General features: G+C 37.3%; 1 protein-coding gene and 1 long non-coding RNA gene across 4 annotated transcripts; one reads left to right on the top strand and one right to left on the bottom strand.

Annotated features, from left to right (window-relative positions):
* Nucleotides 1-406: 406 nt before the first annotated feature.
* LOC117300888 (tripartite motif-containing protein 2-like) lies at nucleotides 407-15,593 on the bottom strand. Of its 3 annotated transcripts, none has more exons than XM_033784748.1 (2): nucleotides 14,709-15,593; nucleotides 407-3,099 (listed from the first exon to the last, which is right to left on the bottom strand). In XM_033784748.1, exon 2 carries the CDS (start codon nucleotides 3,070-3,072, stop codon nucleotides 1,282-1,284), a length of 1,791 nt encoding a protein of 596 aa, XP_033640639.1. In that variant the 5' UTR covers nucleotides 3,073-3,099; nucleotides 14,709-15,593; the 3' UTR covers nucleotides 407-1,281. The 3 variants fall into 3 exon arrangements, with proteins under 3 accessions (XP_033640639.1, XP_033640640.1, XP_033640637.1); XM_033784749.1 differs by lacking the exon at nucleotides 14,709-15,593 and adding an exon at nucleotides 10,149-10,928; XM_033784746.1 differs by lacking the exon at nucleotides 14,709-15,593 and adding an exon at nucleotides 6,099-6,290.
* Nucleotides 12,861-19,593, top strand: LOC117300890. The gene is made up of 4 exons (XR_004520235.1): nucleotides 12,861-12,920; nucleotides 17,048-17,157; nucleotides 17,650-17,765; nucleotides 18,281-19,593. It is a non-coding gene; the product is annotated as an uncharacterized LOC117300890 (long non-coding RNA).
* The last annotated feature ends 1,709 nt before the right edge of the window (nucleotides 19,594-21,302 follow it).

Genomic DNA, 21,302 nt, shown 5'->3' with positions numbered 1-21,302 from the left:
TGGAGCTCATACACATGTATGTATGTCCAGAATGGAGACTGTTTTGCTGATTTAGTTGTAATGTTGTCCTGGATTAAAACATTTTCCCTGGTATTGCTTGTATTCATAAGCAAATTATTGTTGATATGCAGCATAACAAAAAGGCATCTTTATTCTTGACTCGCTTGCTGGAAACTTTCTTTATAAGAGTTTTATATGTGGGTCTGAAAATGATCAGTTAAATAAAAAAGACTACTCGCTTAAATTCTCCAATGTAAACAGAGGAAACACAATAGTTTTTTAACCATACTTTGGCCAAGACCTGATACATGAATCTATGATTGCGAACAAAATCTTTTACAAATCTAACTGGGAAGAATATTGTTTATCATATCTGTATCTGTACACATTGCTTGCAAACTCTCTCTTTTATTAAACAATTACGTAATTGTATATATGTCACTCCATTACCATAAACCAGAAGTAAAATTGCTGGTTCATGGTGATGGAGTGAAATAAAAATAGAAAACAAATACATGTTCTCTCAAATATGTATTTTACATAATTTGAGACCAAATAAAACCAACTTTATATATTTTGTTTATACATACATTGCTTTTGTTTAACAATTATAACTACGTAATTTAGGTCACTCAGTTACATTGTTTGTAACTGACTCATGGTTACAGAGTGATACCTCATTTTGTACACAGATCTGCACCTTTCTGCAGTTCAACATGGTTATTTACAATGAATGTGTAGTGTACAACTCTGTGTAAATGCATTTTGTTATGGAAAAATTGAATCTCTTGAACATTCCTTTTACAAGTAGTGGTAAAAAAATGTATCATTCGGTCATGCAAACAATAGACCAATCAGAGCAAGAGGTTGTTATTTTCAGTGAATTATTTCAATTCTGATGTGAATGTTGCCTAATGGTTGAGGTGGAGGAGGTAAGTCACTGAAATGACATAACAACATTAAAAGGAATGATATTCTAGAGATCAGCAATCAATTACATACTATGTAAAGATTGTATTCCTACCAAAATGTTCATTTTTTTGTGAGTTGACTGAATTTGCTTCTGCAATCTACTCAGGTTGGTTGAAATGGTTCAATGAAAAGTTTTGTTTCCCCTTAAAAACAATTATAATTGTATGTCAAAAATGTTATCACTCTTTCTGAAATTTATGAGAATATAAAATTGAAGATGTTTTTGAAAAACATCCACATTTTTATGTTGTTAAATGCTTATTTCAGCTTGAATGTTATTCTGGTCCAGCATAATGTTTGTTGATGTCTTTACTCATGCTGATAGATTTGAACTGAATAGCCTGTAGCCACAACCAGATCACCAGCAGGTGTGAATGTGAGACCATTGTGAACAGTACAATCCTTGATGATACATCCAATGTACTTGCCATCAGGACTGTAATGATGGATATCATGTGATGATGATAATGGTTCTCTCTGTACAGCAACATAGATGCTACCATCCTTATCACAACACACACCACTAGGCCTCCCAGACTGATTGGTATCTACTGAGAATACCGTTCCACCATTGTAGGTTACTGATACTAACTTAAAGCCCCTCCTGTTGGTGTAAATGAGTTGTTGTTTGTGGGTAGTCAAGTATCCACGAATCCCTGGAGCAGACAGTCTTCTGATGAGGGATCCATCTGGTTTGTGTAGAGAGATCTCTGCCTTGTCTTTATGACCCACTGCTATCAGATTGTTGTCATCCACTGCAATACATGATGGTTTACTGCCTGGATTGAACTGATGGAGGAGCTGATAATTCCTGTTGAAGATCTTGACTGCTCCTCTATCTAGAACAATGAGCTCATCATTCTTATTCACAGTCACTTTGCTTGGTCCTGTAAGTCCTTGGATTGATAGTTCTTGTGAGACATTATAGGATTGAGGGTTGCTCTCTGCTGGTATTGTAATCAAGCTGGTATTATACCAATCTGCCACAACAATATCACTGTTAGAGTATGCTGCAACATCCCTTGCACAAATCTTCACCATCTGTTGTTTCATGTTCTTGTAATTATTCATTTCTGTTTTTAATGTCCATTTGTCTTGTTTCATGGATTGAAATGTTGGCTTTCTAGCCTGAGCAGAAGTTGCTGATTCTACTTGTTGTTCATCTTTCAGCACCAGTCTCCCTAGTGACTGCTGGCCTTCTTTAAAGTCCATATAACTCAACCCATCAGGTACTTTTGTTGATTTCTTCTCTCTGTATTCTTTGAGGTCTTGTAAGAGTTGTTCTATGTGATGTACAATCTTGATCTGTTGATCCATGAGTTGATTTACCTCATCCTGCTTGAGCTCTGCTTTGTTTATCTCTTTGCTGTTTGTAGCTCGTGCAGTTTGCATTATCTTGACTCTGTCTTTATAAATCTGTTCTGCCTCTTGCATCAGTTTCTGCTTCTCCTCTCTGATCCTGGCAGCCACCTTGGCAATCTCCTCATCAGCCTTCTTGGAGATTTTCTCTTTGGTGGCAGCAAACATAGAGTCTAGTTTCTTACGAGACGTGTCTATTTCTTGAATGGCAATGTTGAAGGTTGTGATACTCTGTCTTACTTCTGCTAGAAGTTCTGTGGCATGTTGTTTACTTTTGTCTGAAGCTTCATTCAGTTCTATTACAGGGTGCACTCTGTGGTCTTTAGCAATGCAAGTTGAACATATCAGTTTCTTGCAGGTTTCACAATACAGGATAAGATCCTTGCCAGTATGCTTGCTACACTTGGAAACAAACTCCTGACTGTGTACTGGTTTTCCTTGCTGCTGTTTCAGTCGGGTTTCCTTTGTTTCAATTGCTTCTATCAATGAAAGGGCTGTTAAGTTTGTTTTGAGACCATCAATGCCATTTTCATTTATTAGAGTTTCTTGTCTACACACTGGACATGAAAGCCTTGTAGTACTTGGACTATTCTGTCTGAGTTGTTGAAGGCATTCAAGACAAAATGAATGAGAACACTCCAGTAGTTTGGGTTGCTTGAAGCATCCACTGCAAATTGGACATTCAAGATGATCCTGACTTATTTCTGCTAGCACTGACTGAACTGTTATATTGGATGCCATTTTGTTGGAAGTTGCTTTAGTGATGATCTGTAAAAGAAGAAATTGACTCAATTAGATGATATCAACAATGTACATATCCCGGTAGTTCCCTCATCAATGCAAGACTTGATTTCTTGACCATATTACACTCCTTGGCATAAAGTTAAGGATTTTTAAATTGACTGATTTCATAACAGGTCTTGATTTTTGTTCTAAGTTCTATGATGACCAATCAAGTAGATAATTTACACGGTCATACTAAACTGCATGTCGATAAAGTTACATACATATTACAAGATCAAAGAAGTATAAGACTTGATGGCTCTTTTGCAGGTTGTCATACTTGAGCAGCTATGTTAAGTTGGAGAGGTTGGAGGGAAACCCCAGTCAGGGAAAACCCATGCAATGAGGTAGGGACTGAAAACACATTCCTCATGCAAGGCTTTGGGCGATGATTTGAACCAGGGTCCACAGAGGGTGAAAGACAGGGAAAGAAACCACTGAGCCAAGCTGATTTCAAATATTATAGCATGCACCAATAGAAATCACAGTTTGTAAAATGATCCATGAAAATATCTTGTCTTTATTTAAGTGAAGAGAGTACTACTTTGTTTCCTTCCATGAAGGGCGCACGTCCCTACCCCCAAGTAGATAGAAAACAAAACAACCGCCTCATGAATGTTTTTGAATTTAGTTTTAACCCTTTGGTGCACATGGCGCCCGCTAGCGACCACCAAAGAACACGTCAAATTGTACTTTTATAATTAGTCATTACTTAAAAACTACAGCCCCCATACATACTGCCCTTATCAGTTTTCGTTTGGTGTGATATTCAACAGGGTGTGCTTTTGAAATTTGTTGAGAAAAACATTGTTGAACATGTTCATTTTTTGGCTGTTTGAAAAATTAATCTGTGCACCAAAGGGTAAATGCTGTACTCAGCAAGATTTAAGCATTGATTTTCTGTGCACATATTTAGTATTTTTAAAGCCTTCTTTAAGGGAAGTGGAATAGACTAGTACATTCAGAATGTTTGTCGAAATGTATCTTACGGTATCTACAAAATTGGAAGACTGCGCCGTAATCTTGACCAGAATTCCACCGAACGCCTTGTCCATGCATTTGTATCTTCACAGCTGGATTATTGTAACAGCCTCCTTTAAGGTTTACCAGTAACATCCACAATTCCCCTCCAACGCATCCAAAACAGTGCAGCACGTCTAATTGTCCGAGCAAAACTCCAAGAACACATCACACCAGTCCTTCAATCCCTTCACTGGCTTCCCATTAACAAGCGAATCACATTCAAAGTCCTCCTGCTTCTTTTCAAAGTCAGAAATGGTCTCGCTCCTACTTATCTTCAGAACCTTATTTCTACCAAAGCCCACAGTTCTCGCAATCTTCGTTCCTCTTCTACTTCCCATTTGTGTTTGTCTCCTGCACCCCGCACCCACACCCGGTAAGGCCAAGGAGCCTTCACAGTCAGCGCACCTACATCATGGAACAATCTCCCTCTACATATCCGTCAGGCTTCATCTCTTGAATCCTTCAAAGCCAAGTTAAAGACTCATTTACTTCTTTGCTAAGCCTAGTTTTTATAATTTTGTGTTTATTCATAGTTTTGTACAGCGCTTTGTAACTTTTGTAAAAGGCGCTATATAAATATTATATATTATTATGAGAATTATTCTTTCCTATTGTTATTATTTTTGTTTTTAGTTCACGCTGACAAATTTCAGACAATCCCGGACAATTGGGCCCCTGCACCATGGCCCCATGCCCCCCCTTTCAATGTTTGCTCTTCTGGCTCTCCTTGCACAGTCTTTGGCGCTCCCATCAACATTAAGCGAGGGGACAGTGGAGAAAATGTTTATTCTAATGTTGTGAGTGGGTGGCCCAAAGCATTTTGGCCTGGATATTATAGCTTGGGGTTGTTGACATGGGTTGTTTTTAATTGACCTGAAAAAAATAGTTCTCTTAACCAAGAGTTGTAGGGGAATTTGTTCAAGGTTGATGCTGGAACCTTTGGAAATTTACAGCTTGGGGTTGTTGACATGGGTTGTTTTTAATTGACCTGAAAAAAATAGTTCTCTTAACCAAGAGTTGTAGGGGAATTTGTTCAAGGTTGATGCTGGAACCTTTGGAAATTTACACCGATGAAGAGTTGTTTATATTTGAAGGGAGAATAACTCAATGAGACTTGGGACACCCTTGTGTCAAATTGAGCAGAGGACAACATGGATGATAAGTTTACTTTGACTGTAACATAGCAGTTATTTAGACTGAGTATTTTTGCTAGCATACATGTAGTTGACTGGTGTAGCCTGGGGCCCAATGTCTAAAAACCTGTAAACATACAACTTTTCCTGTATGTAAGTCGTGTATATATGTACACGATAATTAGTATGTACCTACACACTACACATGACAACTATAATTTACGTACATTTAATAACTACCCTGTATACACGTATGTATACTCAAGTATACACTTTGACTCTGGACTTATCGTGTACAAAAACATATTGTGTTGATACACAATAATTACCTTGTACATGTACATGTGCATCATGAATATTTCCATGTCATACGCAATAATTCTAATGTGTGTTCCCTGCAGACTTACATGTATTTAAAAATGATATTGTGCAGCTCTCCAAGTGAAAGAATACTCCCAAACAAGTTGGGTACAAACTTAACATCATACTTCAAGTTTTAAGTAAAATCCATCAAAGCTGTGTTTCGGTTGCCATCAAAATAAAAAGTACATCATCTCTGTAAAATAAGGCACTACTTCACAATCTTGTTTTTTTTTGTACATGGAGATGCTGTGGTGTGTGAGGGTTTTGCTGTATATCAACTCAGTTTTAGTACATGTAATACTTCTTGTAAAAAGGCATTAGGCAGTTACTTGGATGGAGTCTCCTAGTTTTTATATTTGGTTGTTCCTACGCACTAATTTATTGCTATACAAAATTATATCCCCAAAGCATTTTTTTAGAATGTAAAACCTGTTTTTGACAAAACACAACACATTTATAACTTACTGGTTTTTAATGAAAGAACATGGCTTGAAACATCAACTGGCATGAAACATCAAACCTTGTAGTTGAAGAGTACATTCCAGCATTGATCCGTTAGATGTTGGCACAACACACTGAATGGTTGCTTTCTGTATATCATTCACCAAGCCCTATGTACATTCTCATATGTGGGAATTCCCGTTTCTATATTTAGCCTTTGTGTTGAACGCTGTGCTATGTGATGTATTGTCATTTACTGTACAGATACTCATACTGCATTACACATTGACCTTACAATAACCTTAACCTCTGACCGCTTCACATAAAACTGGGACTGTGTATATGTTCGTTTTGTGAAAGAGATTGGCTGTAGGCCTATCCCGTTGTATGAGCTTCCTAACAAGAAGACGAGCATAGTATACTGTTTGAAATGTCGTGACCCAACCGGCTCTTTTCAGAGCCAACACTCACCCTAAGAGATTTACACATGGTTGTACCCGCAAGGTTACTATTTATTAATAGTTTCTTCTTATCTCTCCACACCGTGCAATGCTTCAAACAACACGAGCTTGCTAACATTAGAGCTTGCCAAGTTCATTTGATTTCATTTAATTTAATTTCTTGTATTTTTAACACACACAAAGAAAAGTAATATAATTTACGTTATATTATAATGATTTAAGTTCTCTTTATAGATAGATTTTCTAAAAACGAAACAAAGAAACATAAATAAATTTTGACCATGCAGCCCTCAGAGCCCCAAACCCAGCTCGTTAGACCCTAACCCCAGTCAAGTTAACTCTCACCCTTGGCTCGACCTAGGCCTATACAGTTTCACTCTGTTTCTTTAAAACTCCATGTTTTTATATTTTGTTTTTATAAAGATGATTTTTTTTTAAACATTTAACAGTAATTGTTTTCCTTGTAGAATTTAAGCCCCTCATAAGTTGTAGAATGAATGACCTGTAACTGTTGACTAGTGGGCCAGGTTGATGCAAGTTATTCTTAGCAAAACAAGTGTTAAAGCGTTCTGATCGACACTGTGCCCATTAAAGGCTCATCTATCTTAATATACATAGTAGAAAAGTTTATAAACAAATGTTGTCTTCTTTATTTGTCCACTGCAGCAATTGGACTTGCTTTGGATGAACCAGTGGATATGGGGGAGCCAGCAGCTTCACACTTCATGATAATAGAGTCTGCATGTTGGTTGTTCACAAGATGGATGGCACTGTGATCTCTTGGAGCTCCATTCCATGAAAGGGTAAGTGTCCTTTTGGGATTTATCTTAAGCAATCCACGACTGACCAAGTGGGAGAGGATCAAGGGGCCATTGATGAGTAAATGAAAAGTAAAAAAAAAAAAAAAACAGGTAACAGAAAACAGCTGCTGAACGTAACAGACAAATGAGATGCAACCATTAAAAGGAATGTCCATGTGGAAAGGCTTTATAAAGGGAAGTATAGAGGGAGAGGGGGTTGCATAAGGCATCATGAATGTCCAGTGTCCAGTTATTAATGTACAATGATGCATACTGCGTGAATCCATCAGTTGGTTTACATCCTACATACTGGAAGGTTTTAATACCCCTGCAATAAGTGAACCACCTTTTCCACAATTCATTGTGTGTGAACTTCCATCACCTCTATGGAGACTCATTGCTTCAACAACTCATGGAACTTGCATTAGCCACAGTATGGGACATGAAAATTAATATAAAAATTCCCTTTTCCCCCAAAGTTCTAACCCCGAACTCTAACCCTAGCCTTACACCCAGCCCTTACCTTACACCCATGTAGCCATATAGCACTGGTTTAAAAAAATAACTTATATTACTGGGGTCTCAGCACAGTATTTTTTTGTTGAGCTTTCCAAAAAATTCTCATAGTACAGGAAGTTGTTGTCACAATGAAACCCTTACTTGATTTAATAATTGAAATCAATTTCCATATTATTGATAGCTATTTCAAATGTACCCTTCATTTTTATTGAGCAATTTCATCATCTTTCTTACATGTAGGCCTATCACAACGCATAATGAAAAACTTGTTACTTTGAAACGTTTTACCCTTCACGTTTGCATGCCACTGTTCTTTGCACCAGGACGTGATGCCACACACACAGAATAACTTTGGAGCAAAAGCAAGAATAACTCTTTGGAAAGAATAACAATGTATGGAAACAGAAACAAACACAGAATTTGAGGAAATACAGAACATACTCATAAATTGACTGTTGTGTGTTTTGTCTTAAGTCCAGTCCTCTGTTTGTGTATGTTTTTTTGTTTGTTTCAGTATTTACTAATTATTCTTTGTAAACATGCATATGCATTGAGACCTGCTGCTATATTTTGTTTACTGGTGGTCGACTCGACCACGGACCTCTACGGTTCACTTGACATTATTTTATAATCTCAATGCATATGCATGTCATAAGGGACCATTGCCTACAAGCTTTGCTTCTTAAATGGATCCCTCCGCAGTGTCAACATTGTTATGCATCTATTTCTTCAAACCTATGTTGTGAAACGATTATTTTTCATTGTTGTAATGATTTCTTGTGACTGCTGTTTGATATTGTTTTTTTGTCTTTTGATACTGTGGAAATAAAATGAACCTTGAACCATAAAACAATCTTCAAATACGGTATGGCGGCCATCTTAGACATGGTGGCCATCCTGATGTAGCCTAAGGCCCAATTTCTTAAAACCTGTAAACATATAAATTTGCTAAACGCAGGAAAATCCTGCTTAGCAGAAACTGTTTACCAGCCAACAGTTCATTAAGCTTTGTTGTCAATTTTTTCTCAGCAAAGAAGTTTGCTGAGTGGCATTGGCTGAATGGCAATGACTGAGCAGCATCGGCTGAACAATATTTATTGCTTTAGCAGATCTTGTACTAATCCCAATACAAAGAGCCTCATAAACACAAAATCTCACTGAGCACTGAAAAACCCTACTTAGCAGAAACCGGTTAACTGTCAACATTCACTCCTAAGTTTATACTGTTACAACATGTGCCCCACTCTTCTTTTGCTAAGCCAGTAAATTTGCTGAGAAGAATTTTCTGCTTATTGTATGAGGCTAAGGTTGGACTTCTCTCCGTTTAAACAATGCAGACAGGTCCAGGGTATAAAGGTCCTTTTAAAAGTCAGACATATTTGATGAAGACAAACTATTTTCATATTTATACCTGATGGAGTAATTTGAAGCGACGTTTAAATATTCTTGTGTCCCGAATTCCAAGACTGATGAGTTCAGAATTGTTAATTTTATCCTTTATTGAGATCATATTTGAAAATAAAATGGAAACTGATGGGATCCGATGTTGTTATTTAAAAAATTTAAACATAAAAAAATATAAATAAAAATGTTTCAAATTTTCATTAAAAGCAAAGTAAACAGTTGGCATTTTTGTTTGTAACCATTTGATTGTTTTAATCCTATATAAATTATGTACGTACATGACAACTTTCATTTACGTACATTATAATTACCCTGTATTATGTACTCAAGTATACACGATGACTCTGGACTTAGTGTGTATGATAGTATATTGTGTTGATACACAATAGTTTGTACAATACATTTTCATACACAATAATTGTTATGTACGATCCCCTTCGGACTTTATCATGTACTTGAAAATTACATTTTTGCAGCTCTCTAAACTAATACTCCGAAACGTAAAATCCATCAAAGCTATGTTTTGGTTGCCATTATAAATCAATAATATATCGTCTCTGTATTCATTTAAAGCAATATACACTATCTCATGGTTTAATGTCCTTTTTATACATGTTCATGAAGATGCTGCACAATATTGGCTGTACAAGTCATGCTGTGGTGTGTGAAGGTTTTGCTGTACATGTACATTGTGTACAATTTATCATCTAAGATCCGGTACACTCGTAATATGTCTTGTTTTAAAACGCAACAGGCCATTGTTTTTAATGTGGTTGTTCATACCCACTAAATTATTGCTGTAAGAAAATCCCTGAAGCGTTTTAAAATACGACCCTTTTTTTAGAATGTAAACCCTGTTTTTGACAAAACACAACACATTTATAACTTACTGGTTTTTAATGAAAGAACAAAGCTTGAAACATCAACTGGCATAAAACATCAAATGTTGTAGTTGAAGAGTAAATTCCAACATAGATCCGTTAGATGTTGGCACAACACACTGAATGGTTGCTTTCTGTATATCTTTCAAGGATGCCACACCAAGCCCTACCATGTATGGATTTCTCATAATTTGGGATTTCCTATTTAGCCTTTTCGTTGAATGCTGTGCTACATGTATGTGATGTTTTGCAATTTCCTGTACAGATACTCATACTGATTTGACAACAACCTTAACCTCTGACCTGTTCATATAAAACTGGGACTGTGTATGTTTGTATTGTGAAAGAGATTGGGTGTTGCCAGCTTGAAATTTATGTGTATTCTACTGTGGGAGCTTGCGGAGTTCCCTCAGTGGGAATATTTTTTAACAACGGACAACTAAACAAACACTATAGGCCTAAATTGATGTGACAAACTGATCACCCTAATTTGCATCCCCAATTTTTTCGGAATCACAACAACTTTAGACCCAGCCCTTTAAACCCTAACCTTAGGCACCAGACTAAAGTTAACTCTCACCCTTGGCTAGACCTAGCCCTACAGTTTCACTAGAAGAACTCCACAGTAGAACTCCATGTTTTGGGTATTTTTGTGTAAAGATGATTTTAAAAAAACATTTTACAGTAGGCCTAACTGTTTGTAGACTTTAAGCCCCTCATAAGTTGTAGAATGGTTGACCTTTGACTTTGGAATAGTGGGCCAGGTTGATGCAAGTTGTTCTTAGCAAAGCAAGTGTGAAAGCGTTCTGAACGACATGATGTGCTTATTATAGGCTCATCTATCTTTATACACGTAGTTCTTCACCTTTGCAAAAGTTAAAATGAATGTTGTCTTCTTTATTTGTCCATTTCAGCAATTTAACTTGCTTTGGATGAACCAGTGGATATGGGGCAGCCAGCAGCTTCACACTTCATGATAATAGAGTCTGCATGTTGGTTGTTCACAAGATGGATGGCACTGTGATCTCTTGGAGCTCAATTCCTAGAAAGGGTAAGTGGTCCTTTTAGGATTTATCTTAATCAATCTACGACTGACAAAGTGGGAGAGGAGTCCATTGATGAGTAAATGAAAAAAAAAAAAAACCATCAGTAACAGAAAACAGCTGCTGAACATTACAAAAAGTTGAGATGCAACCACTAAAAAAGGATGTTCCATGTGGAAAGGCTATATATGTAAAAGGGATTATAGAGGGTGCATATGGCATCTTAAAGTCCCAGTATGGGACATGGAAATTATTATAAAATCCTTTTTTCCCCCCCAAAGTTCTAACCCCAAACTCTCACCCTAGCCCACATCCTTAGCTTAGACCCTTTAATACAAACGTAGCACTTGTTTAAAAAAATACTTTCCTGGGATTTCTGCATAGTAATCATATTTATGAGTTTCCAAAAAAGTTATCATAGTTCAGAAAGTTGTTGTCACAATGAAACCCTTACTTGATTTAAAAACAACAATCGTCCAACAATCAGACAATTGCTTCGTGAGTTTTGGGTCTCTTTGAGAATTAACTTATGATTTGTCCAACTGTGAATAGGTTAAAACCTTTGCCTTAAAGGCTCTGTAATTGTCAAAGACCGAATTCTCACATGGTGTATCTCAACATATGCATAAAATATGCATAAAATAACACACCTGTAAAAACCTGTGAAAAGTTGCAAGAGAATAGTGAAAAAGCACCCTTGGCTAAGTGTGCTTTCAGATGCTTGTATTGGAGAACTCAGCTGAGGTCTCAAATTCAATTCAAATTTTTTAGTGAGATATTACTTCTTTCTCAAAAACTGAGTTACGCAACCTAACGTTTGCCAATATTATCACGCGGAACGCAATTCATAGCTATTAGTAACAGCGCTTAATCTAAGCGCGGGTGCGTAATCTAAGCGCGTACACGTACACACAACCCACGCGCATCAAACAGATTCTTCAAAAAAATATGTCAAACCTCGAATTTTCAATTGTTAAAGTGTCTATAATTGTGTTTTTTAACAAAAGGGCATTTATGAATGGGAATAAAAGAGTAGTGACTCGTTCTTAAACGTCCGTTTAAAACCTTGCTCACACAGCACTGACCCTTTGTGTTTTAAAAGACCATTTAAGAACCTGTCGCTTCCCTTTTATTCCCTTATTCATTAAATACTTTGGCGGAATAAGATCGCTAGTTTAAAACCCTGTTTACTACACATTGATTCCTTTATTGTCCGTTGCCAATAATCTGCCATGGTACAGTGTATACTAGTGTTTTGAACTTGCCTCCCATAAACAGAAAATAAATATAAACAATGGAGGTAGTTTATTGATCTATTATAATCCTCGTTTGTGCAACAATTTGGAGACAGGTCTTGTACAGGTATAAGGGATTACATGTGGGTTTTTATGTCCATTTTGGTACAGAGAGTTTATGTTTAACAATTCAATTAAAACTGCATTTAATTTAACCTTTCGACTGACACCAAAAAAACGGGCCCAACTGGTTTTGATGTTTTTTGGACAATGTTTATAATTGGCTCTGGAAGAGTTTGCATTCTTTACTATTTGACTGTGTTGTTAGAGACTTAATTTTCACCACACTTTCATGCACTTCAATGTATAGCCTTGTTGTGGTTCGTTGTCCTTTATACCAGTTGATTAATAATTTACTGATAATTTAATTGATTATATCTTAACTATTCCAGATTTATTGTGCTCACAAACTGCTGGTGATGAAGACTAACTCATGGAAACAGGTATAGGGAAACCCAGTCATTCTTTAGCTTATGTAACTATATCTCATACATACTCATGACTGAGAGTCTAGTTCTCACTGGTCAATTCATCATCACGGGCCAGGTGCTATTTTTGCTATTACCAAGCGCGCACATGAGTATTCAAACACATGGTAAATGACAAGTAGAATAGCTCCCGGGCAGCCCGGGCGATAATCTACTTGTCATGCACTTTACCATTGTGGTACTGTTGTACACACAAGGGAACATAGCTGTAGCGACATCCAACACATGAACAAACTTGTCATGGTAGGTTTTATTTCACAGACGTCATTTCCCCTCGCTCCAAATAATATTGTTCCGGTAACTGAAGATGTATGAAGTATAGTAAAATAAATATAACACATGGTTTAATTTGTGGTGAATACATAATAGTATAAGCTATCATTGTTCTTGCAAGTTGTTACCTCTGGGGAGCAAATATCAACTATTCACACTCAAACCAAGTTATACTTTGATAATATAACAGCAAAAGATAATTAACTGGTTGTGTGTTTTTCACTAAAGACTTCCTTAGTCTTGCTGGGAAAATACTGAGGCTGTTGGGATGGTAGTCCACCTTCCTCATTCTAGAGTAGATCTTAACTGCTAGGCCAATGTGCTCACCCAGTGACAAGGATCAAGTTTAAATCATATTGAAATACTGAGGCAGTTGAGATGGTAGTCCACCTTCCTCATTCTAGAGTAGATCTTAACTGCTAGGCCAATGAGCTCACCCAGTGACAAGGAGCAAGTTTGAATCATATTGAAATACTGAGGCATTTGATATGGTAGTCCACCTTCCTCATTCTAGAGTAGATCTTTACTGCTAGGCCAATGAGCTCACCCAATGACAAGGATCAAGTTTAAATCATATTGAAATACTGAGGCAGTTGAGATGGTAGTCCACCTTCCTCATTCTAGAGTAGATCTTAGCTGCTAGGCCAATGAGCTCACCCAGTGACAAGGAGCAAGTTTGAATCATATTGAAATACTGAGGCAGTTGGGATGGTGGTCCACCTTCCTCATTCTAGAGTAGATCTTAACGACTACATGTAGACTAATGAGCTCACCCAGTGACAAGGAGCGATTAAACAAAGCAGTGATTTGTATTATAATATTTATTTCAATGTTTACTCTTGTTTGTTATAACTTTGAATGATAGCATACAAATTAAGAATTACTTTAAATATGGAAAAGCAAAAAAAGGAAACCAACTAATGACTAGTTCTTGTTACTTGAATCAAAGATTGTGTGCCATGTACATATTCAGAAGAAAAAAGTTGTTGAAGAAAATCATATACCAACTTAATAATAGAAGACTGCATGAAATGCGGTGCAGTCCAAACAATTATTAAAGAGAAGCAACAGAGATTCTCTAGCTTAGGCAAAAAATCTTGATCCAAAACTAATTTTAGAGAACACCAGGGTGATGAAATGAAAGGTGGAATTAATCATAGATAAACAAACAAACAAACTGCGATAACATGCAGTTTGGTTAAGGCTGCTGTGACTGACAACAGTAACAAGAGTCACATGCATGGGATGACTTTCTCCAGGGTTGCACTCAACACCTATTCTAATGTGGCTTATAGGTTGACACCATCACTCTACTTTGCTGCTTTGCTGATTCTAGAATCCTGAACCTGATACACCTTGCAGCTTATACAGCGTAGCCTATGCCAAATGACCGGATTGGTATTTTTAAACAAATTCTTCATTCCTCAAAGTCATTACTGATTGCCTCTGACTAAATTTTAATCAACTTACTTGAGTTATGGCAGAAGAAGATGGCTAGAAACACAGCATCCAATCCGTTAGATGAGTAGTATATTCAAGCAATGATCCGTTGGACTATTACACAGTGACACTCCCTACCTGGTACTGGTATAAGTCTGACTGTGAACATTGCAAATGTGGAAATACCAAATTCTATATTTAAGTCTTTGTGTTGTGTGAATGAAGTGTAGTATGCATGGATAACTTTGAGTCAACTTTTCAGATTCAAACTAGGCAGGATATTCTTATATATCAATATTGAGTGGGTGTATGGGGTTTGGGTTTGTTACTGTAGGATCACCTCGTTGGCTGTACATTGCGCATTGTGTGTAGGTTCTGTCCCAACTTTAGAATCATCCCAACTATAGTTGGGACTGGTCCAACTTGTGTTATGACAGGTGCATTGTGCACAGTTTCTTTCACACAATCAGGCAAACCCAGTTAAACTGGTCCCAACTATAGTTGAGTTGATTCTAGAGTTGGGACGGGACCAACTTGTGTTATGACGGGTGCATTGTGCACAGTTTCTTTCACACAATCAGGCAAACCCAGTTCTACTGGTCCCAACTATAGTTGGGTTGATTCTAGAGTTGGGACGGGACCAACTTGTGTTATGACGGGTGCATTGTGCACAGTTTCTTTCACACAATCAGGCAAACTCAGTTATATCAAGTTGGGACTGGTCCCAACCATAGTTGGGTTGATTCTAGAGTTGGGACGGGACCAACTTGTTTTATGCCTGGTGCATTGTGCACAGTTTCTTTCACACAATCAGGCAAACCCAGTTAGACTGGTTCCAACTATAGTTGGGTTGATTCTAGAGTTGGGACGGGACCAACTTGTATTATGCCAGGTGCATTGTGCACAGTTTCTTTCACACAATCAGGCAAACTCAGTTATATCAAGTTGGGACTGGTCCCAACCATAGTTGGGTTGATTCTAGAGTTGGGACGGGACCAACTTGTGTTATGCCTGGTGCATTGTGCACAGTTTCTTTCATGCAATCAGGCAAACCCAGTTATACTCAAGTTGGGACTAAAGTCCCAACTATAGTTGGGTTGATTCTAAAGTTTGGCCGGAACCAATGTATAATAGATTTTAAATTGCATCGGGGATAAAGAATAATAGTTTTGGTTTTTACCCATACTTCGATGTGTGTTAGCACTGTATACTCAGTACTTCCCCGAATCCTGTGAACAAAAATCACAGGCATGATACTCGCGTGGGATTCGAACCCACGACCACTGTAATTCTAGAGCAGTGTCTTACCAACTAGACTACCGAGATTGCCCGATAGCTGGAGGCAGTTTGAACCCTATGTTTTGGCAGCGGGTACCGCAACGATATAATAGATATTAATTTGTTTTTACCCATACACCCATGTGTGTTAGCACTGTATACTCGTTACTTTCTCGAGTCCTGTGAAAAAATATCACAGGCATGTTACTCGGGTGGGATTTGAACCCACGACCCTTGCAATTTTAGATAGATGTTACATTGCGACCAATGTACTTTGTTTTTACTACCAATACTACTATATATTGTGCGCCTGGAGCATCAACTCAATGTTGCCTGTTGGTTATTAGACCTTGTACCTAATGCAAAACTAAGTCTAATTTCACTAAGTGCATATGTTGTCTAGACAAAATTAATGGACAAACAAGGAAGGTGTTTGGGACACATCAAGTTTGAATCATAACAAATATGTATTATATCATTGCGGTACCAGCTGCCAATGCATAGGACTCGACCTGCCTCTAGCTACCGGGCAATCTCATTAGTTTAGTTGGTAAGACACTGCTCTAGAATTGCAAGAGTTGCAGGTTTGAATTCCAACCAGACGCCTGTGATATTTGTTCACAGAACTAGGGAAAGTACTGAGTATACAGTGCTGACAACCATCGGTGTATGGGTAAAAAAATAAAAATTGATATTCTTCATCCCGATGCAAATTTAATGTTATGAGTTTGAATCATATTGAAATGCGATTGAGATGGGCTAGTCCATTTTCCTCATGTTGAGTACATGTAGATATTAACTGCAAGACCAATGAGCTCACCCAGTGACAATGAGCAAGTTTGAATCATATTGAAATACTGAGGCAGTTGAAGTGGTACACCATTTTCCTCATTCTAGATTACATCTTTTTGGTTTGACCCTCTCATTGATGCACTGTATACTCACTGCTTTCAGAGTCATGTTGGGAGAAAAATGAACCATGGTTCTCATGAATGAGATTCTGAACATGGTGTAAGGATCATCATTGGTTGGAATTCTACTGGATTTCACTTTCACCTCATCTTACTCTTTCTCAACTTTGTTCTTTACAGAAGGAGAACTCAAGTCTAGTTCAGTGTCTTGAGGATGAGGAGTGTGTGGGAGTCTAAAGCTGAAGTAGATGATGTCACTGCTGGAGCATGAACTAGACCAAAGAAATCAGGTATGAGATGAGAGAAACCATGTGGTGTGTCTTAGTTAGAGTCAAGAAATAGAAGTGCAGACAAATCCACTGCAAACAAACATTTTGTTCATTCTAGAGTAGATCTTAGCTGCTAGGTCAATGAGCTCACCCATTAACAAGAAGCCAGTTTGAATCTTTGGATAATGATAACTATTTTTGTAACAAAAATGTGGCATTTTAATTGGTTTATCTTTGTGATGCATACACTCTGTGGAATTTGCTTTGTTCTACATATATTTAAACATTTTTTTATTCTTGAACATTGTAAAAGTTACTGTGTTGACATTTGAAAGTCCTTGTAGTTTTTCATTGCTATACATTAAGTGGACCTCTTTTGTTCCTCATTGTTCAAGCTTGTATCACAACCTGTCTCTGTCGTGGTTTTTATTCTTGTTGTCAAACATTATTGCACCAACTCATCATTTTAGTCTACTAGTCTAACCTCATTCCCAACTTCCTGACCCCCAACAGTTGATGTCAATGCACCATACCTTCAGAGAGAAGAAGGATGTGAACTATTGGACTGATGATGAAGTGCAAGAAGATGTGGCGGTGAGGAGACAAAACTGCACGACAAAATTGATGAGGTAAATACATACACAATTAATGCTCATTTTGTGGAAAACAAAGTTTATTTCTGTAGACAAGACTTCACAATAACTATGGATGTATTGCATCAGTGGGACAAGGTCATATAATGAGGTAGGAACTTGAGTTAGTTGCAATGTCATACTTATATAGTAAAGGTTTGTGGTAACACCATGTAATGATAATCTCTAAATTATCGTTGGGGTGGTTCTGAAAAGAACCGTTAGTTTGAACTCAACATTTTGATCAGTATGCTCATTTAGAGATTATCATTACATGGTGTTACTGCAAACCTTTACTATGTCGTGTTACCACCATGAAAAGGTTCAAATCCTAATTAATGTCATATTTGTTTTCTTATCACAACATGAGTGCATTCACAAAACTGTCAAATCAACTTACAAAAAAGTATCAACCTTTCTGCAGATACAAACAAAGTTGTATTTGTAAAGTTTTCAAATAATTACATTTTTGAGCTAGCTTTTATATCAATAATGCTTCCCTATGTTCACAGGTTGACAAACTAACTGATATTATCAAGAATGAGATAAACCACCACACTAAGTATGGTCGTCAGGGAACCAAGCAGGCTGTGGACTGTGGTGCCTGGGATACTCATTGGTTGCAACTCCGACCAGAAGTCCAACGAGATGGCTGAGATTGGGTGAGTGGAGAGCACCAGGGTTTGAATCTCTGACTGGAATCTAGTTGCAGCTGTTCATGCATCAACCAGTTACTAAGTTAGTGCTGCTGGAATTTGATGTGGTATCTCAACAATTCCATCTGAGGTCAACCAGTTGTACTTTAATAACAGACTTCGTCTTTCCTGCATGCTTGTGGGGCATGGAGGGACGTTGGCCCCTACGAAGCATCTCTCCCATGAATGCCTCTGACTCTGCACTTTGCTGTGCTCCCAGAAGACCGTATTTCCACCAAGTTGGGGCCATGTGCTGGGCCCCCAAGACAGCCGACAGTAGCATTGAAGGCGTACCATGGACCCCCAAAGTACTCCACAGCCATGCATTGCTCAGAAAGCTGCCAAAGCTGAGAAGGCCACTGCAGCAAAAGGATCCTAACTATCTCAACCAAAGTTGATGATGCGGACACCTCTGATATTGCAGTAGCAGTGAAGACGTACCATGGACCCCCACAGTACTCCTCAAAAAGATGCTGTAGCTGAGAAGGCCACTGCACCAAAAGGATCCTAACTATCTCAACCAAAGTTGATGATGCGGACACCTCTGATATTGCAGTAGCAGTGAAGGCGTACCATGAACCCCAAAGTACTGCCAAAAAAACAACACAAGATGGATGACAACCATGAAGCCTATTAACATGGTAGGGATTTACCTTTATACACTGATGTGTGTTAGCACTGTATACTCATTACTTTCTCAAGGTTTGAAAAAATAACTTACATATTTTTCGGGTGGGATTGGAATCCACAATCTGTGTAGTTCTAGAGCAGTGTCTTACCAACTAGATAGCCCGGTAGCTAATATGCTGAGTAAAGGGCCTGCGATTTTTTTTCATACAACCCATGTAAGCACTGAACATACAGTGCTGCTACACACATCGGTTCATTTGGGTAAACAAAATAAAAGTAAATAATTATTCTTTAGCCTCGATGCAAATTTCCATCTATGGTACAATATAATATTAAAGACATCAACAAAACCAATAACTAATGATTCACCATCCTTTCATGATATGTTTCTTGAAAACTAGAATATTGGAATGGATGTACTCTTCCATTTACCATTATCTTCAAGTATGCACTAATCCTCCAATCAGATTCGCAGAATGGAGTGGTGATAAAAACCTATATTGCACGGCTAATATCACTACCTGCGTCCTGTGTGTTCTATGTCACTCCCCAAGTTTGCTTGAAGATAAACACGTTATCATGGAAATACGGAAAATATAGCACTATATTTTTCCGTATTCCACTTACGCTTGTGTGATATCTTATAATGTTGTACCATCCCCTTATGACATGATTGTTTAATACTAGAGGATTGGAATGAATGTACTCTTCCAATAACCAATGATATACAACCCCTTTAAGATATGTTTCTTGAATACTAGAGGATTGGAATGAATGTACTCTTCCAATAACCAATGATATACAACCCCTTTAAGATATGTTTCTTGAATACTAGAGGATTGGAATGAATGTACTCTTCCAATAACCAATGATATACAACCCCTTTAAGATATGTTTCTTGAATACTAGAGGATTGGAATGAATGTACTCTTCCAATAACTAATGATGTACAACCCCTTTAAGATATGTTTCTTGAATACTAGAGGATTGGAATGAATGTACTCTTCCAATAACTAATGATGTACAACCCCTTTAAGATATGTTTCTTGAATACTAGAGGATTGGAATGAATGTACTCTTCCAATAACTAATGATGTACAACCCCTTTAAGATATGTTTCTTGAATACTAGAGGATTGGAATGAATGTACTCTTCCAATAACCAATGATATACAACCCCTTTAAGATATGTTTCTTGAATACTAGAGGATTGGAATGAATGTACTCTTCCAATAACCAATGATATACAACCCCTTTAAGATATGTTTCTTGAATACTAGAGGATTGGAATGAATGTACTCTTCCAATAACCAATGATATACAACCCCTTTAAGATATGTTTCTTGAATACTAGAGGATTGGAATGAATGTACTCTTCCAATAACTAATGATGTACAACCCCTTTAAGATATGTTTCTTGAATACTAGAGGATTGGAATGAATGTACTCTTCCAATAACCAATGATATACAACCCCTTTAAGATATGTTTCTTGAATACTAGAGGATTGGAATGAATGTACTCTTCCAATAACCAATGATATACAACCCCTTTAAGATATGTTTCTTGAATACTAGAGGATTGGAATGAATGTACTCTTCCAATAACCAAAGATATACAACCCCTTTAAGATATGTTTCTTGAATACTAGAGGATTGGAATGAATGTACTCTTCCAATAACTTATGATGTACAACCCCTTTAAGATATGTTTCTTGAATACTAGAGGATTGGAATGAATGTACTCTTCCAATAACTAATGATATACAACCCCTTTAAGATATGTTTCTTGAATACTAGAGGATTGGAATGAATGTACTCTTCCAATAACCAATGATATACAACCCCTTTAAGATATGTTTCTTGAATACTAGAGGATTGGAATGAATGTACTCTTCCAATAACCAAAGATATACAACCCCTTTAAGATATGTTTCTTGAATACTAGAGGATTGGAATGAATGTACTCTTCCAATAACTTATGATGTACAACCCCTTTAAGATATGTTTCTTGAATACTAGAGGATTGGAATGAATGTACTCTTCCAATAACTAATGATATACAACCCCTTTAAGATATGTTTCTTGAATACTAGAGGATTGGAATGAATGTACTCTTCCAATAACCAATGATATACAACCCCTTTAAGATATGTTTCTTGAATACTAGAGGATTGGAATGAATGTACTCTTCCAATAACCAATGATATAC

The sequence above is a fragment of the Asterias rubens genome, chromosome 16 (assembly GCF_902459465.1).
Source record: "Asterias rubens chromosome 16, eAstRub1.3, whole genome shotgun sequence".
NCBI lineage: Eukaryota > Metazoa > Echinodermata > Asteroidea > Forcipulatida > Asteriidae > Asterias > Asterias rubens.
The sequence above is the reverse complement of the archived record's forward strand: the minus strand, read 5'-3'. Positions and strand labels throughout refer to the sequence as shown.